The sequence below is a fragment of the Ambystoma mexicanum genome, chromosome 12 (assembly GCF_040938575.1).
Source record: "Ambystoma mexicanum isolate Mex_15411 chromosome 12, UKY_AmexF1_1, whole genome shotgun sequence".
In the NCBI taxonomy this organism is placed as follows: Eukaryota; Metazoa; Chordata; class Amphibia; order Caudata; family Ambystomatidae; genus Ambystoma; species Ambystoma mexicanum.
In genome coordinates this window covers 1190972414-1190997278 of record NC_090936.1, presented here as the reverse complement: position 1 = coordinate 1190997278, position 24865 = coordinate 1190972414, and the positions used below count along the sequence as shown (strand labels likewise).

At 43.9% G+C, this 24865-nt stretch overlaps 1 protein-coding gene across 5 annotated transcripts in view; it reads left to right on the top strand.

Annotated features, from left to right (window-relative positions):
* Nucleotides 1-24865, top strand: part of USP15 (ubiquitin specific peptidase 15) — a 709686-nt gene that overhangs the window by 202368 nt on the left and 482453 nt on the right. For all 5 annotated transcript variants that reach the window (XR_011281918.1, XM_069629847.1, XM_069629849.1 and 2 more), the window contains exon 6: nucleotides 21629-21690. Coding sequence is in view for 4 of the 5 variants with exons in the window: in XM_069629847.1 (XP_069485948.1) it covers nucleotides 21629-21690 (62 nt within the window). In the remaining variant the exon portion in view is untranslated. The remainder of the gene's footprint in view (nucleotides 1-21628; nucleotides 21691-24865) is intronic.

Below are 24865 nucleotides of genomic sequence, written 5' to 3'. Positions count from 1 at the left end.
CTATGCCAAACTGCATCCAGTTGTCTTTAATATTTGGAATAAATATAGTTTGGAGAACAATATTGGTTCTCTCACGATCCTGCTCTTTCCACATATATGTTTTGGGATGGCTGTTTAGTAGGAGATAGAAAATATTGTGGAACCCAACAATGATTTTTCCACCGAGGAAAAGGACATGGAACCGTGCCAAAAGTAACATGGTGAGGTAGTTTATTTGTATCGGGCACCGAACTCTGAGGTAAATGGGCGCAAGAGCTTAAACAGTGTTATAGAAATGCAATGCTTTACAAAGTTTACAGAAAATGTACAGATACAGTGAATTACAGACCGTCAAAATGTACAGCAAATTTACAAATACGCAAGAGATTGCGGATGACCGGTGGTTACAATGTGGTCGAGATTGGAATAGAGAAACAGTACACCTAATCCTATAGAGGACTCTAGAGGTAGCAGTTTAGGCAGTGCAAGGCAGACAGCGTTACATCTATAGGTATAGCCAGAGCGGTTTAACCGGTCTCTAGATAATTATTACTGTGCTGGATGGCGGGCCATTAGTGTTTCTTGTTGAGGAGCCAACTTTTTACTTTGGCTCTAAAGGTCCAGAAAGAATGTCCCAATCTGATGGTGGGCGGGAGGACATTCCAAGATTTGGCAGCTAGAACCAGGAAGCTGGCACCTCCAGCTCTTTTTAGTTTAAATCTTGGGATGGTGAGGCAGTTTGTATTTTGTTTATTTATAACTCGCACCATCCGGCACAGGGGCATCGGGGCGCAACTTGTGCAAATATACATACATAGCTTATATACATACATAGCTTATATACATACATAGCTTATATACATACATACATAGATTATATACATACATACATAGTTATATACATACATGCATAGGTAAATACATGCATAGGTAAATACATGCATAGGTAAATACATGCATAGGTAAATACATGCATAGTTATATACATACATAGTTATATACATACATAGTTATATACATAGTTATATACATGAATAGTATGAAAACATAGATATACATGAATTACAATAGAAGTTAACAAGGTGAGGCATAATAACAGAAAATGTACAACGAGCAGAGATCAATGGATAGATGTGTAGTAGAAAAAGTGGAGCAATAGTCCTAGTAAAACAGAAGTTCGGCAGGTAAATATGCTGTGTTTAAGAGATTAACAAAGTAGTCGGAGGCAGCGCCGGCGACTGTGAAGCTGTTGCGTATAGCGCAAGTATAGGAGTGCCTAAATTCTGATCGAAGAGCCATGATTTCGTTTTCAACTTGAAGGTGTTAAATGAGTCTTCAGATCTGATGGCGACAGGGAGGGTGTTCCACAGCTTGGAGGCTAAGACAGGGAAGCTCGTGCCCCCCTCTTTTTGGAGTTTGAACCTTGGAATCGATAGGCTATGGGTCTGGGCAGTTCTTTGAGGTCGGGTGGAAGAATGGAGGGAGAGCCGGTTGCTGAGGTGGGGGGCTTGTTGGCAAGGCATTTGTGCGTGAGGGCAAGTGTTTTCAATGAGATTCTCTGCTTGACAGGTAGCCAATGTAGGTTAGTTCTGGATTCAGAAATGTGGTGGTTTCTAGGAATGTTTAGGGCTGCCCTAATGGCATTGTTCTGGGTGATTTGTAGTTTATTCAGATTCCCTTGGCTAGTCCGTAAGTAGAGGGCACTACAATAGTCCATTTTAGACATAATGAGCGTTCTGGCTAGAGTGACGCTGTTCGGAATAGTCAAACGGTCTACAAGCTGCAATAAGTTTAAGCAGTGTAAGCAGAGGCTGATCCGACTGCATTTGTTTGCCGAGACAAGGATAGAGTGGCGTCAAGGTAAAAACTTAATGTTTTTGTGTCTTTCGAGACTTTGATTGTATTTCCATCTATGATAAATGGCTGGTAGGAAGGATCTAGTTTATGTGAGTAGAGTTCTGCACGGTCTGGTTGAATAGTGCTTGGAGAATCTGTCTTAGAGGTACTTAGGGGCTGCATTAGTCAGACATTTGTGGGTAAGTATGGAGAGCAATTCTATCAAGCACAGTGGGCATCCTGCCTGACGCAAGTGATCTGGGTGGATCTGGGGATGTTGAGTGCAGATTTCAAGGTGTTGTTTTGTAGGACTTAGAGCCTGTTGAGTTCCGTTCAGACGAGCCTAGGAAGAGGGTGTTGCAGTAATCGATTTTGGAAAGCACAAAGGCCCTGGCTAGCGTGATACAGCTGTTGGGTGACAGAAATTATTTGCAAGCATTAATCAGCTTGTTCGTGTAGGTCCGTAGAGGATGCAGTGGCACTCAATTGTTTCTTGAGTGAGTGTGTGGCATCTAGGTAGACGCCCAAGGTTTTGATATCCTAGGCAACTTTAATGGTGTTACCATCGATGTTGAAGGAGGAATATTGCGGGTAGTTTGTTTAGGCATATTTGGGAGCCGACAATCGGGAGCTCAGTCTTCTCATTGTTGAGACAAAGATTGTGGTCTGCCATCCAGGCCTGAATCTCTGAGTAGATGTCATTAATCAGATTAGACTCATCTTCATAGTGTCCTGACAACGTAATGAGAACCTGGCTGTCGTCAGCGTAGTTCGTGTATGTAACACCCAAGTTATTAAGACCATCGAAGAGGAGCTTGGTGAAAATATTGTAGAGTGTTGGCGAGACGCATGAGCCTTGCGGGTGCGCCGCAATAAATGGGGATTGGGTCAGCTGAGGCTGCTGGAGGGAAGACCCTAGTGGTTCTGTTAGATAGGAATGACTGTATCCAGTTAGAGGCGTTACTGGAGAAGTCAGCTGCTGTGATCAGTGAGAATTTGATGATCAACAAGGTCATATGCTGCCGATAGGTCCAACAGCAGGAGCATAGCCAACTTACCGTTGTCCTTGGCCTCATCCATTTGGATTTTGAAGTCCAAGAAGGCTGTCTCTGTGCCGTGTCTTGGCCTAAAGCCAGATTGTCTAAGGTCAAGTCAATTGTTGTCCTCCAAATGTTTCTGGATTTGTAGATAGGCCACTCTATCCAAAATCTTTAGTAGGTAAGGGACAGTGGTGATGGGCCTATAGTTGTAGGTATGTTTGGGTGTAAACTTTTTTTTAAAATTTTTTTTTTTTTTAAGAGGAGCATGGCCCATGCTTCTTTGAGGTTGTTGGGGACTGAGCTGGATTTGAATAAGGAGTTGATCAGTGGCGCCATGAAAGGGGCCAAGTCCTTGGCGCCTTCCCGGATGGTTGTGGCGGGGCAGAGATCGCCTTGGCATCTAGGTGGTTTTAGGCCTTTTATGATGCTTTCAATTTCTGCAGGAGAGACTGGTGAGAAGGAGAAGAGGAGGCAAAGGGGAAGGGGTTGGGTGGATCGGTAGAGCAGTAGTATTTGTACTCTAAGTCAAGATGCTTTTTTAAAATTTGAATTTAGTTTGGAGCAGTGTAATTTTGTCCGCGAGAGCTTTCTGCATTTTAGTACACAAGACTGCATCCTTCACACAGGCTTCAGTGGGGCTGGGAGCCAGGGGATTCTAGTCCCCTTTATGATGCCGAACAGCTCCTTCGTCCCAGATTTGGCATGAAGTATTCAGTTGTTGTACATTTATTTTTATGCCATGAATGGCAGATTTGTAGGTGGCGGCAGCTGAGATGAAGAGAGCTTTATAAGTATGTGTGGGCGCTTTTCTCCAAGTGGTTTCAGCTGCTCACTTGGCAATCTAGAGTATCTTTAGTTCTGGTGTGAACCATTTGTTGAGGAGGCCTATAGGTTTGGCTTTTTTTTCTTGATAGGGGCGATTATATTTAGAGCAGATTCAAGAGTGTCGTCGTAGAGGTCAACTAGTTTGTTTGAGTCCATGTCTTTGTAGACCAAAGGGTCCAATATGTCATGGATCAGTGGGTGAAGGTTTTGTATCATTATGTTGCGGTTGTTTCTGGAGGGAATTTGGGAGTCGTGGGTAGGGAGAGGCTTAGGGAGTGCCTTCTCCTGAATGTCAAAGGAAATGTAATGATGGTCAGACTATGCGGAAGGCTCATTCTGAAAGTTGGCTATTGGGCAGTTGAGCTCCGCAAGCCAGTCCAAAGTACGGCCTTTACTGTGCGTGAGTGCCATAATGTGGTGGTTAAGGCCGAGCTGGGAGATGGCGTTTTCCAATGCAGTGGCATTGGGGACAAGGAGACCTAGGTTGAAGTATCCAAGCATTTTGATCTATAAGCCTGGTTTAGTGTTATTAGGTAGCAGGTCTGTGATGTCTTCCTCGAAGTTGGTGATATGACCTGGAGGTCGGTAAATGAGGTGCTTGAGGATCGTTTGTGTAGCTGAGAGGGGGATGGTAGTGAAAAAGCATACCTAAACATAGCAATGTGGTTGTCGGATCGTTTGAGATTGGCAACTCTAGAATGCAGGTCGGCCCAATAGGAATACGGTATGTACAAGTTAAATGAGCTGTGGAATGTCTTTGTTATGTAGTATACAGACCATAGGCTTTGGAATGGGATTCACCGGAGTGTAATTGAGGCAATTGAAGTATACCATGTGCTTGCCCCATCGATTTCATCCCTTTCCTCCTTGCCTGGATCATCTGAGGTATTGTGGTCTACTGTGTGTTTGTCTCCACTCTTACGTGTGACATTAGCTATAGGGATTATATTAAAAAAAAGAAATGAACCAACACAATGTGCTTTGCCTGCATTTCTATCACGCACTAAATTTCCCAAATGTTACAGGGCGGTAGATGTTCCAGGAAGCACATTGATTTTGCACAGCCCTGTTGCACCAAAATAATGCAAAATGTATATAATTATATCAGAAGTATGCCCTTAAAAAGAAAATCTCCATGACTTGTATATTTACACTGTTTTTCATTTCTGTAATGTGCTGATCATTGAGGACGTGTAACCCAATAGTAATTTGTATACGTTGCTTTCTCCAGCCGTATGCATTTATCTATCTACCTGCTATCTCGTGGAAATTGTTTAATGCAAACTAGAAGTGGGCCCTATTATACTGTCGGAATTGAATCAATGTTATGCCTCCTATCGCAACAATTGTATGTGTATTGGCCTACGCCAAGTTGTCTAAACATCATATGCGAACAAACTCCATGGCAAGGACTTGACCTTAGAGAAAGTAATGTAAGTCGCCATCTTGGATTAAGCTGCCATTTTAGGTTCTCTTGTTATATGGAAGTCACCCTGAACATCAAAAATGGAGGCCGAATGACATTCTGAGTAAGATTCTGGCCGTTGTGACCTCCGTACACACGAATAATTAATATGCCTGCAGGCCACTTGTCCTACTGTTGACCTATGTGTAAATGTACAACTATATCAGCGAAACTAATCAAAATGCATATATTATAGGATTGACCTGGCAAGGAACCCATAGGCCCGACTCCTAGAATGGTTAACCCGCGAGAGGGTTGGCCAAGGGCTGGATAAAGAGTATAAAAGACCCAAATATTCCAATGTACGTTCTCTCTCACTAACGCGTTGAAGTTTGTTATGCTACTCTGTGAGCTGAATAGCTATCCGTTTGTCAATTGACTTTGGTAACTGTTGTAGCTTTTAAATAAAGCACTTGTATGTACTTTGTAACCTGTGTTGGTGTGTTTCTTTCTGGGCTTCCCGGCCTCATATTATTTTTATGTTTTCACAGTTGGCGCCCGAACAGGGACCCTCAAGATTGATGCCGGATCATTGAAGGTTGACGCAGACTATAGAACAGGGATCGGACGGTGTGATACTGCGGGCTCGACCGAACGAGACGCGATACCTCGGCAGCGCTGCACGATCCGATCCTTGGACGATAGTCGTGTGGTCTGACACGGCATCTTGACGAGGGTCCATTTTTTCGAGGCGGGCAGATTTGTCGACACCACCAAACACAAGGTAAAATTCGTTAGGTAAGTTCTTTGGTAAACCGTACGGTCCTCCTTAGGTTTGGTCAGATGCAGTCGTGACCCGGCTCTTAATTTAACCCTGACAATTTGAATTTGGTGTATTGTATCTGCAGACACAATTACTGACCAGGTAACACCAATTTTTTTGTGAAATGCCTGGGAAATTGTCTAGCTGCTTTAGGGCTCTGTTCCGCAGCGATCGACAATCTTTGGAATTTAGCCGCCCGGCACCACAGGATGGGTCGCCGGCATGTACTATGTACTGTAAGTATGGCATTGGAAGTATAGTATTTAATGATATTTGGCACAGACAAACCAGACATGCCTCCGAATTTCACTGACCAATCAATGGTAGTTTCGAGATCCCCCTTATTGAATACCTAGAATCGGTCTTGCTAAAAAAGAAGGCCAGACCTGCAGCATTTGATGTTTTGCAGAATTGGAAAAAAGAAGCGTTGCAGCAGCTTAAAAGTTGGGATAAACATGCATGCCGTCATAAAACAAATGCCGAAAAGGCGTTGTTATATGATAAGGAAAAACATTCGGAGTCAGTTAAAAATATGGAAAGGGCTTTCTCACTCGGTATCCAGAAAATGTATCCCTCTAAAGATTTCCATGTTTCTGAAGAATTTATTGAAAAATTGTTAAACGAACGCAGGCCTGGTGCCTCTGCGCCACCTCTGTATGATCCACTCCCGGGTGCTCTGCCCATTCCTGCTGTTGTTCCTGTTGTTATTCCTGTTCGCCCTGTACAACCTATTGTTCCTATTCCTCTAGTTGTTGTTCCTCCACCTATCCCGCCACCCCTTCCTCTTGCGCCGATAGTTGCACCCTCATTGAATTTGCCCTCACCTCCGCTCCCGAGTGGTTCTGTATTGACTGAAGTTGATTGGGGTGCGGGGTCAAAGATTGTCACTCAAAATACTGTTTCTGCAGACAAGAAACAGGAATTATTTGCATGGGCTAAGCACTGTATGGAGAAAGGTGATCAAGTCAACGTTTTTCCACATTATCAAATAAGGACAATTTTCCCGAGAAATGTTTTTATCGAAGGTTTGGGGACTCATTTATGTGTAATGTGGGGTAGATTACATAATTCGGATCTCCCACAAAGGGTGAGGGATCTAAATACTTTAGCACTTTCGAGGGATACAGAGGAGAAAGTACATGGTCATGTTGAGAGATTGTTTGAGTATTGGAGGGACATTTTCAGAAATTGCGGGATGAGGATGATGAAGACGACAGTATGTATGTGCAGAAACGGTTCCTTCCGTGTTGTAGATCGGCACCTGAGGAAGTACGAATTTGTACCAAAGATGCGATTCGATGGATCTCGGATTCATCGATACCGCCAGATGAAGTATATGACACGTATAGTCAGTATACAGTAGAAATGCAGAGGAAGGTGATTCAGGTAATGGTACAATACCTGCAGGAAGAATGTGGAAGGAAGAAGATTAGTTGTCCTATAGAGTTATTGGGAATTTGTAAAAGGGCTTTTTCGCCCGATACTTCTTTGACTGCCTTAGCGCTCGACCTGGCTCTGTTGCTTGGTAAGCTGTCAGAGTTACCTATATCTCAGTTGCCTATGAGAGAGGTTCCTCCGACATTTGTCCCAAAGGTTGAGATTCCCGCTAACGCTGGGACTGGTGCACCCGCTGTGGATATCCCTGCACATTATGTATCACAATTTGTTCACGTCCCGTTTTCACGACAGGAAGTGAACACTATTAGACAATCAATTCCCGATATCAGGAAAAACCCGACAGGGTTTTACAAAGAGATAGAGTCCGTTTTGCAGTCCTCTGTGTTCACCTTAAGTGATATTGACTTGCTATTCCCTGTACTCCTGCCCGTAGATTTATGGAAGCAGGTTCGGACAATAGACGATGTGCCAGGGTTGGGAGATACGTGGGCTAACCTGACTAGGTTTGATGGGGGAAGACCAGCTGGTGAGAAACCACCTCAGGTAATACTTACTTTGCCTGATAGAATTTTGCAAAATTGAAAACTATAATTCCAGAGAAAAGAATTATTTGGGACAAGCTTACGGCCTGTGTTCAAGGAAAAACTGAAGGTGCCACCGAATTCTTTAATAGATTCAAACAGGTATTCTCTGACTTCAGTGGACAGGACTTGGGCACAGAGTCTGGGAAAAGGTTGTTTGTGGACACATTTGTACGTGGATTGTTGCCTGACATCCAGTCACAGATTATGTCCTCTGAGAGCGCTTGGCAGGCGAAATCCCAATCTGAAGTTTTGCACATGGCTCAGTATTATGAGAACCGTGTTAATAATGAAAAAGAGAAAATAGAGAAGAGGAAAGGAGATTTGAAGACTAAAGTATTGTTAAAACAAAATTGTTAGAAATCCCAGAGGAGGTACTTCACAGATCAGAGGTCAGTATGTCCCAAAAGGAAACGCTCCTTTGGGTCCTGTGAATGTTAATCAATGTTCCTATTGCCGCCAGGAAGGTCATTGGCGAGCACAGTGCCCCGTCCTTCGACAACGGTCAAACAATGCGTTTGGGAGTATGGGTAGACGACCTAGAGGTCGCCCCGGAGTGGGGGGGGCCTGATAGAGGTCAGTTCTCGCAAGATCCTCAGCAACCTTTTTCACAGGAAAATCAGACTTCGAGTGTGGACACGAGAAACATATTTGATCACCCTTCTGCTGCCTATCTTTCTGAAGAGCTCCCTTCCGATGACATTTTATTTCGTTAGGACTGCCCGAAGCAGGGTTTGGAACCTTCACCTATTCCCGTATCAGAAAGGTCCCTACGTTGAATTGTTAGTGGGGAATAGAAAGCATCAGTTTTTGATAGACACTGGAGCACAGAAGTGCTCCATTGATCATTCCCGGGTTCCAAACATTCCACTGTCAGGGCAAACAGATGTTTCTGTAGGGTTTTCTAGTATACCAATTGCTTGCCCGGTTTCTTCGCCGGTGTCTGTTTCTTTGGGTCCCTTCACTGACCATTGTCCCTTCCTCCTGACTTCGAACTGTGGAGAGAATTTACTGGGGTTAAATTTGTTGAAGAAACTAAATGCAGTAATTCATTGTTCCTCTGATGGAGTACGACTGACGGTTTCACCACATCAACTTCCCAATTCTCAGATTTTGATTCGACCATTGCCTCCTGAGTTTAGTGTTGTTCCAGAATGTTTATGGGCGGTTGACGACAATGTTGTCGGGGTGCTACAGATTGAGCCTGTTAAAATAGTTTTGAAGCATGGAGTTAAACTACCACGCATTTCGCAATATAAAATATCAGTTGAGGGCGAGCATGCTTTGAAGTGTATTGTCTCTGATTTTGTGCATCGAGGGGTGATTGAAGAGATTGCAGGTAGTTTATGTAACAGCCCGATTTTGCCTGTATACAAGAAAGGCGACAATGCAATCCCATACCGTTTCATAATTGATCTTTGTGCTATTAACAAAGTTCTCGCCCCACAATTTCCAATTGTGCCTGATGTAACAACGATACTAACAATGATCCCTGCTACAGCTATGCACTTTAGTGTTGTGGAACTAAAGAATGCTTTCTTTAGTATTCCGATACACAGGGAGAGTAGAAATTTGTTCGCGTTCACCTTGGGGGGACGTTCATTCACATTTACTCGTGCACCTCAAGGGTATACTGAAAGTACAAGCATTTATAGTAGAGCTTTGAAAGAGCAGCTTGATACCCTTGAATTGCCACCTACTTGTACACTGCTCCAGTAAGTCGATGGCTTGCTTTTGGCCGCAGATTCTGAAAGTGCTTGTAAAGAAGGCACTGTACTGTTGCTTGTTCATCTATCTAAAAATGGTCATAAAGCTTCGCTCAAAAAATTTCAATATTGTTGTCAGGAGGTCGCCTATTTAGGCTACCTCCTGTCAAAGGAGGGGAGAAGATTGACACCTGGAAGAATAAAACACATTTCTGGCATGTCTGTTCCAAATACACAGAAAGAAGTCAGAGCCTTAATAGGTATGGCTTCTTACTGTAGGTTGTGGATCCCGAACTTCTCACTAGTGATAAAACCGATGTTGGCTTTGACGAAGAAGGGCATTTCTTTGCCGCTGCCATGGAAATCGGAACATCAACGATCATTTGAGCTTCTCAAAACCGCGTTATGCTCTGCACCGGTTCTGGGTACTCCAAATTATGACAAGGCCTTTGTGTTGTTTGTGCATGAATGTGATGGATGTGCTTTGGCTGTGTTAACACAGGAACACGGAGGGAAGAATAGGCCTTGCGGCTACTACTCCTCCGCCCTTGATCCTGTCGCATGCGCTTTTTCAAGATGTTTGCGAGCTGTCGCTGCTGCTGCCACGTCTGTAAAGCAGAGTGAGGGAATGGTCCTAGGCCATGATTTAATTTTGATGGTACCTCACTCTGTAGATGTCCTATTGAATAAAACTCAAACGCAACACCTCACCTCTGCCCGGCTGACAAGGTATGAATTAATTCTGTTTGCCCCTCACATTCAAATTAAGAGGTGTTGTGTTCTTAATCCGGCTGAACTTCTTCCTTTCCCGCAAAATACTGTTTGCAGTGACGAAGAATTGCATGACTGCCTGTATACCACTGAACAGGAAACGAAGGGCAAGATAGATCTTATAGATACTCCTTTGGGCAATGCAGAAGGGGAGCTGTTTGGTACATCTACAGCTGCCTATGCAGTTACTACGTTGAGTATGGTTGTTGAAACTAAGAGAATTCCGCATAACTCCGCGCAGGCAGCAGAGATTATAGCGTTGACCCGAGCTTGTGAACTCTCCGAAGGGCATATAGTAAACATATATACTGATAGCCAGTACGCCTTTGGGGTGGCTCACAACTTTGGGAGGCTCTGGTCGGAAAGAGGGTTCCTAACCTCACATGGGACCAAGATCCAGCATGGTCCCCTGATAGTGCAACTGCTCTCGGCACTCTCACTCCCTAGGCAGTTAGCGATCATGAAATGTGCAGCACATCGTAAGGTCATAGATGATACGCTTTTGCTGACCAGATAGCCAGGCAAATGGCCACAGACCTTAGCGCAGACATGTATGCTCTAAGGGAAACAAAAGATGCCTATGTAATAGATGAGGGTATCGGGTCTGGGCGAGTTATTCAAACTGATGCTACAATAGAAGAATCTAAAAGGTGGGCCGAAGGGATGGGGAAACTGGATGCCGATGGGTGTTGGGTAGATACATCTGAAGGAAAATGGTTGCTCCCTGATTCATATGTGCTGGCAATGGTTACGATGGCACACGGTCCTACGCATGTGTGTGCTCAACAGATCACGAAAATGCTAGAACAAGTCTGGGTGAATGATAAAATTTTGAAGACTGCACAGCGACATGTTCAGAATTGTATGATTTGTTTACAGCACAATGCGGGGAAGGGGACAGTAACTCCAAGGGGTTCCCTTCGAGGTCATCCACTTTGATTTTATTGAGATGGAACGGTGTAACAATCTAAAATATGTTCTTGTGATTATTTGTGCTTTTAGTAAATGGGTCAAGGCTTTCCCCGTTTAGGATGCTACTGCCATGACCACTGCAAAGACTATGGTAAAAGAATTCCTTCCACGATTTGGGCTTCCAAGGGTAATTTGGTCGGACAATGGTCCCCATTTTGTTGCAACAGTAATTTTGCAGATATGCACAGCGTTGCACATTGAAAAGCGATTTCACTCGGCTAGACATCCTCAAAGTGCTGGGTTGGTAGAGAGACATAACGGTATCTTAAAGAATAAGCTTGCAAAAGCATGTGCCGGCACCAAATTGAAATGGCCAGATGCCTTACCTATTGTATTGTTAGCCATGCGTACCACACCTCAAACTAAGACTGGGCTCTCTCCATTTGAGGTAGTGATGGGGAGACCTGCTAACATTTGGGGTCTTCCAAAGCAAAGCATTGAGGGAGGTAGAAAATGTATTGCTTGTAGACTACTGTAACCACTTGACTAGAAATCTGTATCTCATTTATCATCAGGTTCAATCAGATTTACCTCTTCGGTTTGCGGGCCCAGGACACGATATTCAGCCTGGAAGTTGGGTCCTAGTGAAGGCCTACGAAAGGTCTTCCTGTCTCGCGCCTTGCTGGCGGGGACCCCACCAGGTACTGTTGGTCACCCAAACAGCAGTGCAGGTGGCTGGAAAGAAGCATTGGATCCACGCGATGCATGTCAAGAAACTTCCTCACCCGACGCCACACGTTACAGAAGAAGCAGAACCCCTCGCTGATGCTACAATCTCTGATCCTGGAGTAGCAAACAGCACTGTGAGTGCGTCGGAGAATTTCTCTGAGCCCGTGGAGCTTGGGGAACAGTCCATTTTGTCTCTGCACTCTTTGAAAAAGTCACTTCCGGAAAACACTGTTTCAAGTTCTGCGACTTCCGTCGCCTCTGATACGTTCACTTCCCTCAGGAAGTGACGTTACCTTATTTCCGGATCAAACAGCATTGGGTACCACCAGGTATGACCTTCGACAAAGAAAATAGAACTACGGCACGGGTTTTGCCTGTGCATCTGGAAAGAAAGTCATTGAGAGTTTTTTCTCTTGCAAAAGGAAGTTTTTGTTGAAAAAAGGTATTCTGCTGGCTAGGGTTGGGGAAGGACTAAGAAGTCGCGCGACCGTAGTGTCGCCAGCAACGAACATTGGGGTCGTTGATTGAGAAACTATGATGCCTGCCACCTCCACCGCTGCTGTTCGCATTGGACTTGTAAATAAGGGGGTGACCAACTCGGACAACGAACAATGTGCCTGGGCCCTGAAAACGTATTGCTGTGTTGTGTTAATAATAATTGGAATTTGTATAGTTACTGCTGTGGGACTTTGGTACTTCGAAGAAATTTACCCTCTAAAACCTCTACTGCCAATTGAAATTGTACCTACTGCTTTGACTCCCTCTGTACACCTTCACACTGTGTCACCTAGAGACTCCCAGCATAGACGAAAGTACCATAGTAACACTTTAATGATAATAATGAATTCGACGCATGCCATTTTTAATAAGAGTAATTGCTGGATTTGTACCCATTTACCGCAACATGGGAACAAGGGGCTAGGATGGTATATTCACCCTTTACCTTTAACGACTACTTGCTATGCCTCTCTTAGAGCACTATTCTTTGGCCGTTGGAATGATAGCATCTCAGGGAACTTTGATGGAACTAATTTAAATGATTTTGAAAAACATGAATTGACTCCCCTGGGATGCTCGCTTTTTGCAAATAGAAGTAAACCTAATGTTGCTTCTATTAGGCCATCTGATAAACTATCTCTTCCTTTTCAAACTCTAATTTCCTTTAAAATGGCTCTGATAGGCAATAAGGACGCCGTGCCTCCTTCCTACTCTATTAATCATAGCCCTGATTCAGTCCCCTTCTGTGTACAAAGAAATGGCACTCGGTCAATGGGAGATTTTGAAGGTTGTGTGAACATTGTAAATTTGACCAGAGAGAACAGGCCTCTGTATGTAGGGGGGCCTGTCTATTTCGTTTGTGGTAGTTCAGCATTTCCCTGGTTGCCCAAGGATTGGCAGGGAACCTGTTATTTAGGAATCCTGTTACCTGGGGTATTTATAGCTAGTACATTGGAAGTTTCTAAGGCTCGCCCACGGCGGGACGAGAACGGAGATACCCTTGGGCAAGTATTGGGAGATATAGCAAAATCAGTTGTGCCATTTTGGGGACAGATGGCAAATTCTGAAAATATTAGGGGACTAGCAAGGGTACTGGAGAGAACCATCAACCGGACCACGGATATACTCTACAATATGACACTAGAACAAAAAGCAATAAGATTGGTAGCACTCCAAAATCGGATGGCATTAGATGTCATTCTGGCAGAACGTGGTGGAGTATGCAAATTAGTGGGGACCGCTTGTTGTTTTCGTACCAGATTCCTCACCGACAATTTCCATAGCAATACAGAACTTGCACATCCTTAGTTCTGAAGTGCATGTTCCTGTGGGAGATTGGAATATTAGCGCCTGGTTCTGGCATTCTCTACGATCCTGGGGTTGGAAGGTGCTTTCTGTTATCCTGGTTATTTTGGGAATCCTGCTATTCCTTTGTTGCTGTTTCCAATGTCTACCTAGTGTATGTGCAATGCTAGGGGGATGTTGTGCTCAAGCGGTGAGCACAGTAGGGCACAAAATGTATGCCTCAGATACAGCATCTAAAGAGTTTGTGTTACAAGAAGTTCTGATGAACGACCTAATGGCTATAGACGTTAGACAATGATTCAGGATGTATGGATGACAATGCATGGAGTTATTTACAAAGATATTATAAATGATATTAGCACTTGGCATAGGCCAAAAGGAGGGTTTGTCGGAATTGAAACAATGTTATGCCTCCTATTGCAACAATTGTATGTGTATTGGCCTACGCCAAGTTGTCTAAACATCATATGCGAACAAACTCCATGGCAAGGTCTTGACCTTAGAGAAAGTAATGTAAGTCGCCATCTTGGATTAAGCCGCCATTTTAGGTTCTCTTGTTATATGGAAGTCACCCTGAACATCAAAAATGGAGGCCGAGTGATATTCTGAGTAAGATTCTGGCCGTTGTGACCTCCGTACACACAAATAATTAATATGCCTGCAGGCCACTTGTCGGGGTCGCGAACTGAGACCTTGTCTTACTGTTGACCTATTTGTAAATGTACAACTATATCAGCGAAACTAATCAAAATGCATATATTATAGGATTGACCTGGCAAGGAACCCATCGGCCCGACTCCTAGAATGGTTAACCCGCAAGAGGGTTGGCCAAGGGCTGGATAAAGAGTATAAAAGACCCAAATATTCCAATGTACGGTCTCTCTCACTAACGCATTGAACTCTTGTTGAAGTTCGTTATGTTACTCTGAGAGCCGAATAGCTATCCGTTTGTCAACTGACTTTGGTAACTGTTGTAGCTTTTAAATAAAGAACTTGTATGTACTTTGTAACCTGTGTTGGTGTGTTTCTTTCTGGGCTTCCCGGCCTCATATTATTTTTATGTTTTCACAATACAGAGACATAATGAGCACATTGGCTTTAGTTCAATGCCAAATTGTCAAATACAAACTGGTTGGGTAAGATTTTCATATTTATGATAAATCTTCCTGACTTGTGTCAACCCCAGAACCTTTTGCTTGGACTTGGTAACTATTTCACCTTGTCCCTAGGTGAGTTGGAATCTTTTCCCCCCTCTCACCTAGTCTTTTACTCTTTTTATGGGTGAACTTTTTATGTCTCTCCATAGTGGGTGATTGTAGTTAGTTTCCTATAATTTTGGATTGATTCATTTACTATGGCAGCACACTGCATTTTAAATGCAGTGGTTTTTTTAAAATTTTCTTGTTTATTATTTGTATTGCGCACCAGACCCGTGGGTATCAGGGCGCATAGCATAAGACAACTTTAAGTTTAGTTACACAATGAGAAAATACACAGTGCATATGATTTATACAAGTCAAGCAATATCCGTAAAACACAGATCTATAGTTATGCATACATCAAGGTTTCATAAAAAGCAACAGAACATGGTCAGGGGAAAAAATGGACGAATGGTCATTTACAATGGCTAGTCAAAACTGTACATTTAAAATCACAGGTGGATACTTGTCTACAATTCTTTACACGGTGGCAGAGAAGATCAATTGTAGGTGTCAGAAAGAAGATTTTATTTATGTGTCTTTGATCCATCTTATTACATTTTGGTGGGAGTTCTGGTAAGATTGGCCTGCTCTCAATAGGGGAGGTAAGGCATTCCAAAATTGGGCTGCCTTGACCGTGAAGCTATTGCCCCCAACTCTAGATGGCTTGAATCTTGGGACTAGAAGGCAGTTGATATTGGATAATCTGGTGGTTCTTGTGGAGGATTTTCTAGTTAAGTATTTCAGTCAAACAGCAAGGTGCCGCGTTGTTCAGGCATTTATAAGTGAGTGAGGCAACCTTTAGATTAATTTTATCATGAGTTGAAAGCCAGTTATTGGCTCTTCTAATCTCGGAAATGTGTTCTCTCCGAGGCTATTTCTTGGGTGAAGTACTGTTCCCAAGAAGTGGGATTTCCATCCCCTTTACATTTTATTTATTTTTGCATTTATTTCAGCGCACAAAGCCTTGAGGCATTTATGTGCTAGTTACAGTAAGTGCTTGTTACAATTTGAAGGTACAAGGACACGCATTAGGATTACGGCATAGTGGTCGTCGGTGGGTGCATATTCTTGTCATGCCTCTACGTCAGGCATGCAAACATGAAAAGGACAAGATGGGTGCAAGTTTGCAGATTGGCAAGGTCTAACGGTGTGGTCCGCAGCATAGCAGCAGAAGTGCTTGATTAACAGTTTTGGAGACGGGGCTAGATTCCACTTTTTAGCAAAGCACAGGGAGGTGTCAGAAATTAGAGAATTCAACATTAATACCATTAACGATAGTGCAGGGCCAGTAACATAGTGGTCATGGTCGGTGTTACAGTGGGGTAAAAGTTCAGTACCAGTATAGTGATCCGGCACACCCCACCTTATGTGGAGTGCTGGGGGGGGATACAATGTATCCCCTTTCTTACTTAACTGGTAATATTTCTGTTATAATTGCACGCTTACTTGAATGGCTGGTGGCAGTGGTTTTACCATAGGGACTTTTTAGTCTTATTACTCGCAGGCTGTTCAATCAGCCTCGGTATGCACATAAGGGCCATCATTCTACTAGAATGGTGGGCTCCTTTTTTCACCATTTCTTGTTTGCTTGTTGTTTCTGAGGTCTTCCCCTGCCATTCTAGGCAGGAACAGTCTCAGTTGAAGTTGTCTTTGCTGGGAATCCTTTGTATTCAAGGCTCCATAGTGTCTGAGAAGGCAGGAAGCGAGGCAGGAGTCCAAAGCTCTGCATCCCTTTTGTCTTTAACCTTGCCTGAAAGGAACCAAATCACAATGGGGAGGGGAGGGGGGTGGCTGTCCATATTGGACAGCCAGACCGCCCATTTCTGTAAACTGCAGGGACAGTTTGCAGAAGTTGTGCTGTAGGTCCTGATAAATACTGATACTGGAAGCTGCTGACAAGTCGACCACAAGAGCCGAATCTGAAGAGGAAGATGAAGAAAAGACGTTTGTAGCGATTTCCAGCAACCAGAGAGGCTGCTGTGTAACTGGAGCCTGAACCAATCGACCAGGGGTTCCCGGAAACGACCACTCCTACCAGAGGCTGGTGAGATACACTAGTCTCAAGAGAACCTGCATTTTGAGCCATCCCATATCGTGCCGTAACCTTGCTGGGCTGCAAACCGCCAATACCCTGGGCGCTTGAGCCTGAGTGCGATGCATGGTCTTCCAAAGTCTGAATCTATCCGAAACGTTTGAACTTCAGCTGAATCTCCAAACACAACATTCAAATCCTTGAATTCCCCTGACCAGAGTGCGGGACCGAGAGTGAAGAGACTCCGACCAGCGATATTCGTTCTTCATCTGGCTGCTGTAAAAAAGTGCCAAATCCATAAAGCCATGAGCATTTATGAAGAGTCCTTTGCTGGAAGCCTCCTCTGACGACTGCTGCAGCAATTTCCCATCCAGTTCTTTAGTCTCCAGACCAAGAAGCCAGTCACTAGGTCCTGTGCTGCTGTATCCAGAAGGCATCCACTCCAAAGCTCTTCTTTTCGCCTACAGTCCTGTGCTGGCTTGGATAATACTTATCTTAAGCCTGGTGTGCATCCTGTGAGGCTGAGTGGGTAATTCGTGTGGTTTGGTGTTTTCCCATACCACTTGCCCAGGTCTTATGCTGGAACGCACATAGAGAGCCTTCTGTGAAATCCCTGAACCCTTTAACTAACTCTGAAGCTAATACTTATTTAAGAAGATATCCTCTGGGACTTTCTTTCTTGCAACTGAAACCCATCTTGACCTGCCTACAGCTGGCACTTAGACCACCGGGGTCCCTCTACTGCCTCTAAGAAAACTCATCCTATAGACTAGGGAAGGACTTTATAAATTAAGGATTCTGTCTTGAAAGTATATTGAGTGTTAACGTGCTTACTTGCTAAAGACGTTAGTGTGGTGACTGTATCTCTGTGAAAGAAGACATTACAAAGTGTCATTTAAGTTTATGCTTACCTTTTCAGTTGCATTATGCCCCTCTAAAAGTATACAAGTTTTTGAAATGTGTCTTCCCCCCCACCCCCTTCTGAAAGGTAATATGTGTTGGTACTGTTTTAGCGTTCTTAACTGGATGAGTGTAAAAGCTCACCAATAGGGGTTACCTACCTTGAAATACATGGTCTTGAAGTGTAACGTTGGATTTTGCTTTCCCTAGTCTGCTTTATACAGATCTAAACCAGTCTCTGAGTTAATACTTCGCTTTGCGTTGCTGGTAGTCCCTCCTTAAAAGTATGTAGGTCTTACTTGCCTTGATTAGCTGCTGCTCTTCTAAACTTGTAACACTGGGTTGTGCTTCCCTGAATTGCTTTGCTGCTATTCTAAAATCGTTTCATGAAGTTCTCACTTAGCTGAGAAACTGTATTGTACACTTCTTAAAAGTTCACTGGGTATAACTAGCTGTTAGATAAACTATAGTTATGTACCAATAGGTCAATAATTACCTTGAAATACATTGTGTCTTTATTAAAACTTAATTGTGTTTTTGTTTTCCCTGATTTGTTTAGTGCATTTTAAAATAGGTGTGTGTTCATACCTATCATTGAGTAGCTCGCGGTCCCTCAAGAAAGTAAGAGTTGTTTGACTAGCTCTGAACTGAGTTCTAAAAAGTAATGTTGGAGGTTCTATACTGGTAACAAGGTTAGTTTATTATGTGATTTTTACAACTGAGTGTCACTGCATGACTGACAGGGTCTACTACCCTTCAAATACTGATTGTGTTAAAGTATATATAACCTGGTTTTACTCCCCATGAATAGCTGACTGCCAGGTTTGAATCACCTTGACTACTGATTGTATGATCAAAAAGTTTATACTTTGCGTTCTAACCTAGAAGTATTGTTGGTTTTTATAATTGTGTTAATATGATGTTGATGGTACTTTCCCTCAGCCAAGATTTATCTTGGCCTGCTTGTATTTAAATAAACCCTTTATTTTTACAATACATAGTGTTTCAGTTTTTCTTGAACCATATGTTTGATTTCTTTGTACCAAGCTATAGCCCTCTCTCCCTCCTAAGATCAGCCTGGCTGGTTCTGTCCATGCTACCACATTCACAGGTGTTACAGCCTTATACTAAGAGTTTATCTTATGTACTGCCTCGGATATGGTTTTTCTGAAGTCTGGGTAGGACTTTAGAAAAACTGTCCTAACCACTACATCTTTGCCTGGGCCTAATGCAGTCTGTTCAAGACAAAACTGAGTTCAGACTCGCTGTCAGAATGCAAACCTTTTTGAAGCCATATATCAAAGCCAGGCCTCTTAGCCATCATGCAATAAGCCCATTGAGCTTGGTGGCGCCCAAAGGGAAGAAATGCTCTTCTTAGAAAAATAGCAAATATACACATTCCAAAAAACTCCATTCTGCCGTCTATGGACAGTGCCTACGAGCATGACTAGGCCTATTACTGCTTTATGGCAGACATCTGCATTCAACAGAACAATATTTCTGCACAAGTTCCACTCATCCTCAACCTTTTCTAAACTCTGGCTCAGCCATACAATGCTATCTGTGCATGTCTAATGGATGGCTTGGATCCCAAGAGACAAACGCTGGGCCTGTGCAACTTAATTAGGTGAAATGGGGCGCCAATGTTCAGAAGACTCCATCAAAATGAAATTGCAAGTCTATTTAAGAGCACCATAATGTAAATCACCTTGTTGCTCATATCTTAACAATAGTTTGGTCGTTGGAGAAAGCAAAGATCATTTTGTGTTCATTGGAGCATGCCCCACAGTCTATATACATATATTAATATAAGCCAAGTATCAATATATTTACATAACTTAATAACTTTCACACCTCATGGTCTCTATCTACACTTCACGCTTACAACTTGCACTCACTCTTGTCAGAAACAAATAATCTGAGGGACCTTGGCGCGTGAGGGATCATGGGGTACAGGGTATGTCACACTAGGGCTGGTGTTAGTCACGCCCTTTTTCCACCCTGAGGGGCTGGAACTGGTTGAGGGGGTTCCCCTTCTCCGGAGTGCTGGCAGACGTTATCAAGGTCACCACTGCGGCTTCTCGCCCTGGGGGGAGGGATAACTTCAGCGTTTCGGGAGTTACCCTTTCCGGGTCAGCCCCTTTAGCTTTTGAAAGAGCAGCCGCCACCAGCTCTATCGTCAATAAAGACTTTTCCTGTGCCAAATGGGCCTTCTTGGGCAGCTTGGCCTTCTCCTCCATCCGTGGCTTCTCCCGCAGTTTAGCCGGTTTGGACGACTTTCTCTTCGAGGAGGAGCTCGATTGCCGGCTATCAATGGAGGCAGAGGGTGATGTCAATCGTACCCTGTCTGTCGTGCGACCCACTTCTGTGGTGACCCTGGAGAACCGAGACTTGTAGTGCTGGGTCTTATCTTGGGGCCCCCATGGATGAGGCGCCATCACAGGACTTAGAAGCCCGCTCCTCGGATAGACCGGTCTTGGGTGAGGCATGTCCCTGCTCGGGGAACGGGGCAGAGACCTTGGCGTTCAGCCACGCCGCCAGTCTACTTATGCCTGTCCTTTGTCGTCGTCTTGGAGAATCTGCAGCAAATCTCGCAATCCTCTTACTTGTGGTCTGGATGCAGGCAGTAAAGGCATTGTAGGTGTTTGTCCTCCACAAACACGTTCCGGAGCCCTCACTTGGTGCAGGGCTTGAAGAGGGATCTTCCTTTCTTCTTCTCCTCCTTCATGGTCAGAGGGCGCTAAGTAAGCCTGATGGACTTCTAGAAACTTCAACGATTTTCACCTTTGAGGGGCACTGAACTTCGTCGACAATGGATCCCCGCTGTCGGCAGATGGACAGAAGAGCACACAGGCTCTTTTGGAACAAAAATAGAACCTTTTCCGTGAAAAAACAAAAACCTAGAAGTAGCTCACAGAGCAAAACTCATGGACTCCCAGCACTGAAGCGTGCAGTAAAAATCTGAAGATGGTTGCCAGAGGAGGGACTTAGGGAGAGGTCTGTCATTGGCTGGGGCAGTATGACCTAGAGGACAGTGTTTGGTTTATGGGAGAAATACATTTTTGTAAGTGATAGTGAAACTGTTTTTCTTTTACCGAGGATTCCCTGCCTGACAGGGAATATTCATGAGCATGTGAATCCATGCCAGACCCGTGCTGGAGAACAACAGTTACAGGCAAGTAATGTGTTACTAATAGTTCATTTGTAATATATTTGTAGTTTTTAATTGCAAAGAGTTGTCCAAGGCCGCAATAATCATATTTTTATATATTCTACCTAATTTGTGTTGAGTGCTCTGTGTGCGCTTAACTGAACAGTCTAGACATTACTGCTCAGCCACACTACCTTGAAAGAGATTGGGTAGATATTAGTGTCTTTCCCTTTTCACCAGAATAAGTATGAAGGCCTTCCAGAATTTGTCTCAAAATCCATTTCAACACTGCCGCAAACCGATCTATTAAACCTCTCTATTCTGCACGTTAAACCTGGTTTCATGCTTTTATTCGATGGTTCAGCGCAGGGGTTCTCTAAAGTTCTGAAATCCTATGTGCGAACCTCAACATATCACCTGATTTGCTCCAGTGAAAACTATTATCACCTTCACATAGTCTAAAACATTTAAAAACCGTGTAATTGCCATCCTCCTGTTTAATTGTTGGTTCTTGTTTCTCTGTTTAAACCTTCAGGTGTTAGTGATTGAACAAAAAAATGAAGATGGGACATGGCCACGAGGGCCTTCTGCATCAAAGTGAGTCTTTCATTGGATATATTTGCATACTATTTCTGGATATTATAACTCCAATTGTTGTCTTGGTTGCTAATTTATTGTTTGGAATGTTCTGGTCCAAGGATGGGATGACCAATTTATTCTGATAAATGATTCAGGTTTAATTTCACAACACATTGTATGCACTTCAGGCAGATTTTATTATAATGGGGTTGGCTTTGGAGAAAGTGTCTGTTCTGACTGTGCGGAATATTGGTGAAATATATATTATGCATATGCCTAACTTGTCCAATAAAGTTTGTACATGATTCACCAGTGATTATTTTATTTTTATTTGAACGTAAAGTTTTCAACTGGTTCCTTTACACATTAGCTTGCTCAGAATAATGCAGAACCATACTCTCTATTGATCTATTCTATTTTGGATCAACATTTTATAAATGGTAACTTTTCACATATAATTTGTATTGTATAAAGCAAGATGATTTGTGAACACTAATCCTCCCAGGTACGGCTTGCCTTTCTTTTTCTTCAATCTGAAATATTGGACCTTAATCATTAATTGGTTTCCATGATCTTTGTTGCCTTAAGATTTTTGGCCGAACCTTTGAAAGTATTACACATAAAGAGCCCAGTCTCCGACATATTAGGGACACTATCTTGAAATAACAGTGCTAATAGAAAAAGAGAAGAAGCTAGATTAAATCTTTCCAAATGGATCACCCCCATCTCACTGCATGGGAAATGTCTTTGTAATTTACTGCAAGTTTTCTATGGGGAGACAGTTCCCCACACCAAGTGTTCCAGCAATCCCTATCCTTTTCAACCCCCCCTCCCGCCCCACCTCTCCCACCCAGCCCAAACTTCCATTTCACAGCCTTGGTCCCTCTACTTGCCCCAAACCTACCATCCACAAAATGTGGCCGTTAAGCTTCGATCATATGGGTGGCTAAATCTATCACCTCATTGGATCTGGCATTTCATTGCTGCCTCGAATTATCACACCTGTATGATGCATAATACAGGTTGTGCCCAAGTCCTCTGCAGTTGTATCTGGTAATGGACGCCATAGACTGTGTACATTAAGGCTCTCATTTGTATTTAAAATTACAGTAGTTGATGGTCCTGGCAGATGTTTCTACAAACACATTTGGAATTGTTCTTGCAATATCTAGAATCCCAATGGCCCAGTTGGAACACAGTTCCTTTACAAAATTGGTGAGTCAAGTATTATGGCTGAAGAAAAAAAAACGTACTCCTGTGAATAGACAATCCTAGATAACTTATTTTTTTGTGTATGAATTAAAATGACCTAGACTCTAACAGGCCTTATCACTTTCACCAAATCAGGTTTTATCTGCTGATAGCTGTTAATAGGCTTTTTATGTTGACATATGTCTATTAAATTGCCTAATTAGAGTTTTTTTAATGCAAACTAAGATTTTAATAAACAAAAATATTTTACGTGCAAGCGGAAAGATAGTATGATTTCATACACTTGCAAGGACAGGACTTTGAATTATTAAGAATGTCCATGAGGGGGGGACTAGGTTTTTGGAGTGGCCTGTTGAATGTAAATTCAAAGTAGTTTAAAAAATAAAAACCTGTTGAGAAGATCAGACTGGGGCATAAAATTGTCTCGGGCACTACTGAAAAAGTGGCCCGCAGTTGCAAACGGCAATTTGTTGCTTTTGTGACACTCGGTAGTACCCAAGGGGGAGATTTTTGATCAAACATTTTGCAAATTGTGCATTTTAATGAATATTTATTCAGTAACACTGGTCAAAAGTACTACCCACATTAACTTATCAAACTGGCCCACATGGGCCATAAAGGTTGCCCACTGTGACCAAAAAAACTGCCCCCTACTATCATTTTGCGATTTTGGTTCGGGCATTGCCCTTTTAGCCTATAGGCTAGTCCGAGCCTGCTGTGGAGGTGGGCTTAACAAGGAATGTGGAATTGCATTGTGGCAAACATTTGTCTAGGTTATGTCCTCTGTGCTGAGTGCCATTTCTGTGGTATTTGCATGAGTTATGGTGATTATGTGAATGTGGAATTTGGAGATAAAGGTCATTTGCAGTAGTGCCACAATCTGCCTTCTGTACATCCACTGAATAGAACTGCTTCATCAATGTCTTGTTCTTCTCCATTGCCTTTTGTTCAAAATGGCTTTAAAAATACATTGCACCGATTGACGGCCACCAGGGGGCGCACGGATGGAGACGTTCTCCGTGTGAGCTCCGCGCAAGGGTCCCAAAAAGTGGGTTGAGCCCCCACCACGAGACCCCCGCTGGCTAAAAGAACGTCGGAACCTGGTGTCGGAACCTCCCGGGCACCGTCTGGTTCCAACTCCGATCGAAATCGGATCTTGCATTCCGGAGAAACACTCTCCTGCGCCATACGGAAGGAGGACGCGCGAGGCCTGGAAGCTTCCAGCACACGCTGCGCTGACACGGCCCAAGGAAACTGGCGACTTCGTGGACCCTCGGCTGAATCCTGCGAGAAGGTGCGTGCAACTTGAAAGACGCACAGGCCTCACCTGACCGGCGTAAGACACGGTCCCAGACTTTAAGCCGCGCCCGGTGCGCGGGTCCCTGCCAGGGCGACAACGGAGGAAGGCCTTCTCTACGGGGATATACCGAACCCTCCCCCGAGCTCATAGTTCTTTTGGTGGGGAAAAATGCACTCCGGGGATATCAGCGCTACGCGCTTCCCTCTCCTCCGGCGTGCAGTGGGCTGAGGGTTGGGCCCCTGGACTCCAGGGCGTGTGCCCTCCTCGGCCCCCGTTCCCGGCCACTGCTCCTGCTGGTCCCATCGAACTGTCACTTCGCCTGGACGGGGACCTCCGGACACGGCCACAGGCCTCGACGACACGGAACCTATCCGGCCCGCAAGACACACCACCACATGCAGACGCTGTCCTGAGAGCACCCCATTGTGTGATTGTGACCCCACTGCCCAAGGACCCTATGGACAAATTGGCAAAATACAAGTTTACCCCATCGCAAGACGACCCCCGAGGCCCGGACGAGCAAATGATGGCCTCCCAAGGATCTGAGGCCGCGGCAACTAAAGGGGACGTTGCTGACCTACTCAAAGAAATGAGAAGCATGAGAGCAGACATAGGGGGTCGGATTGACAAGATCACGCAAAGGATGGATAAAATGGATGATAGAGTGGAACAGCTCGAACA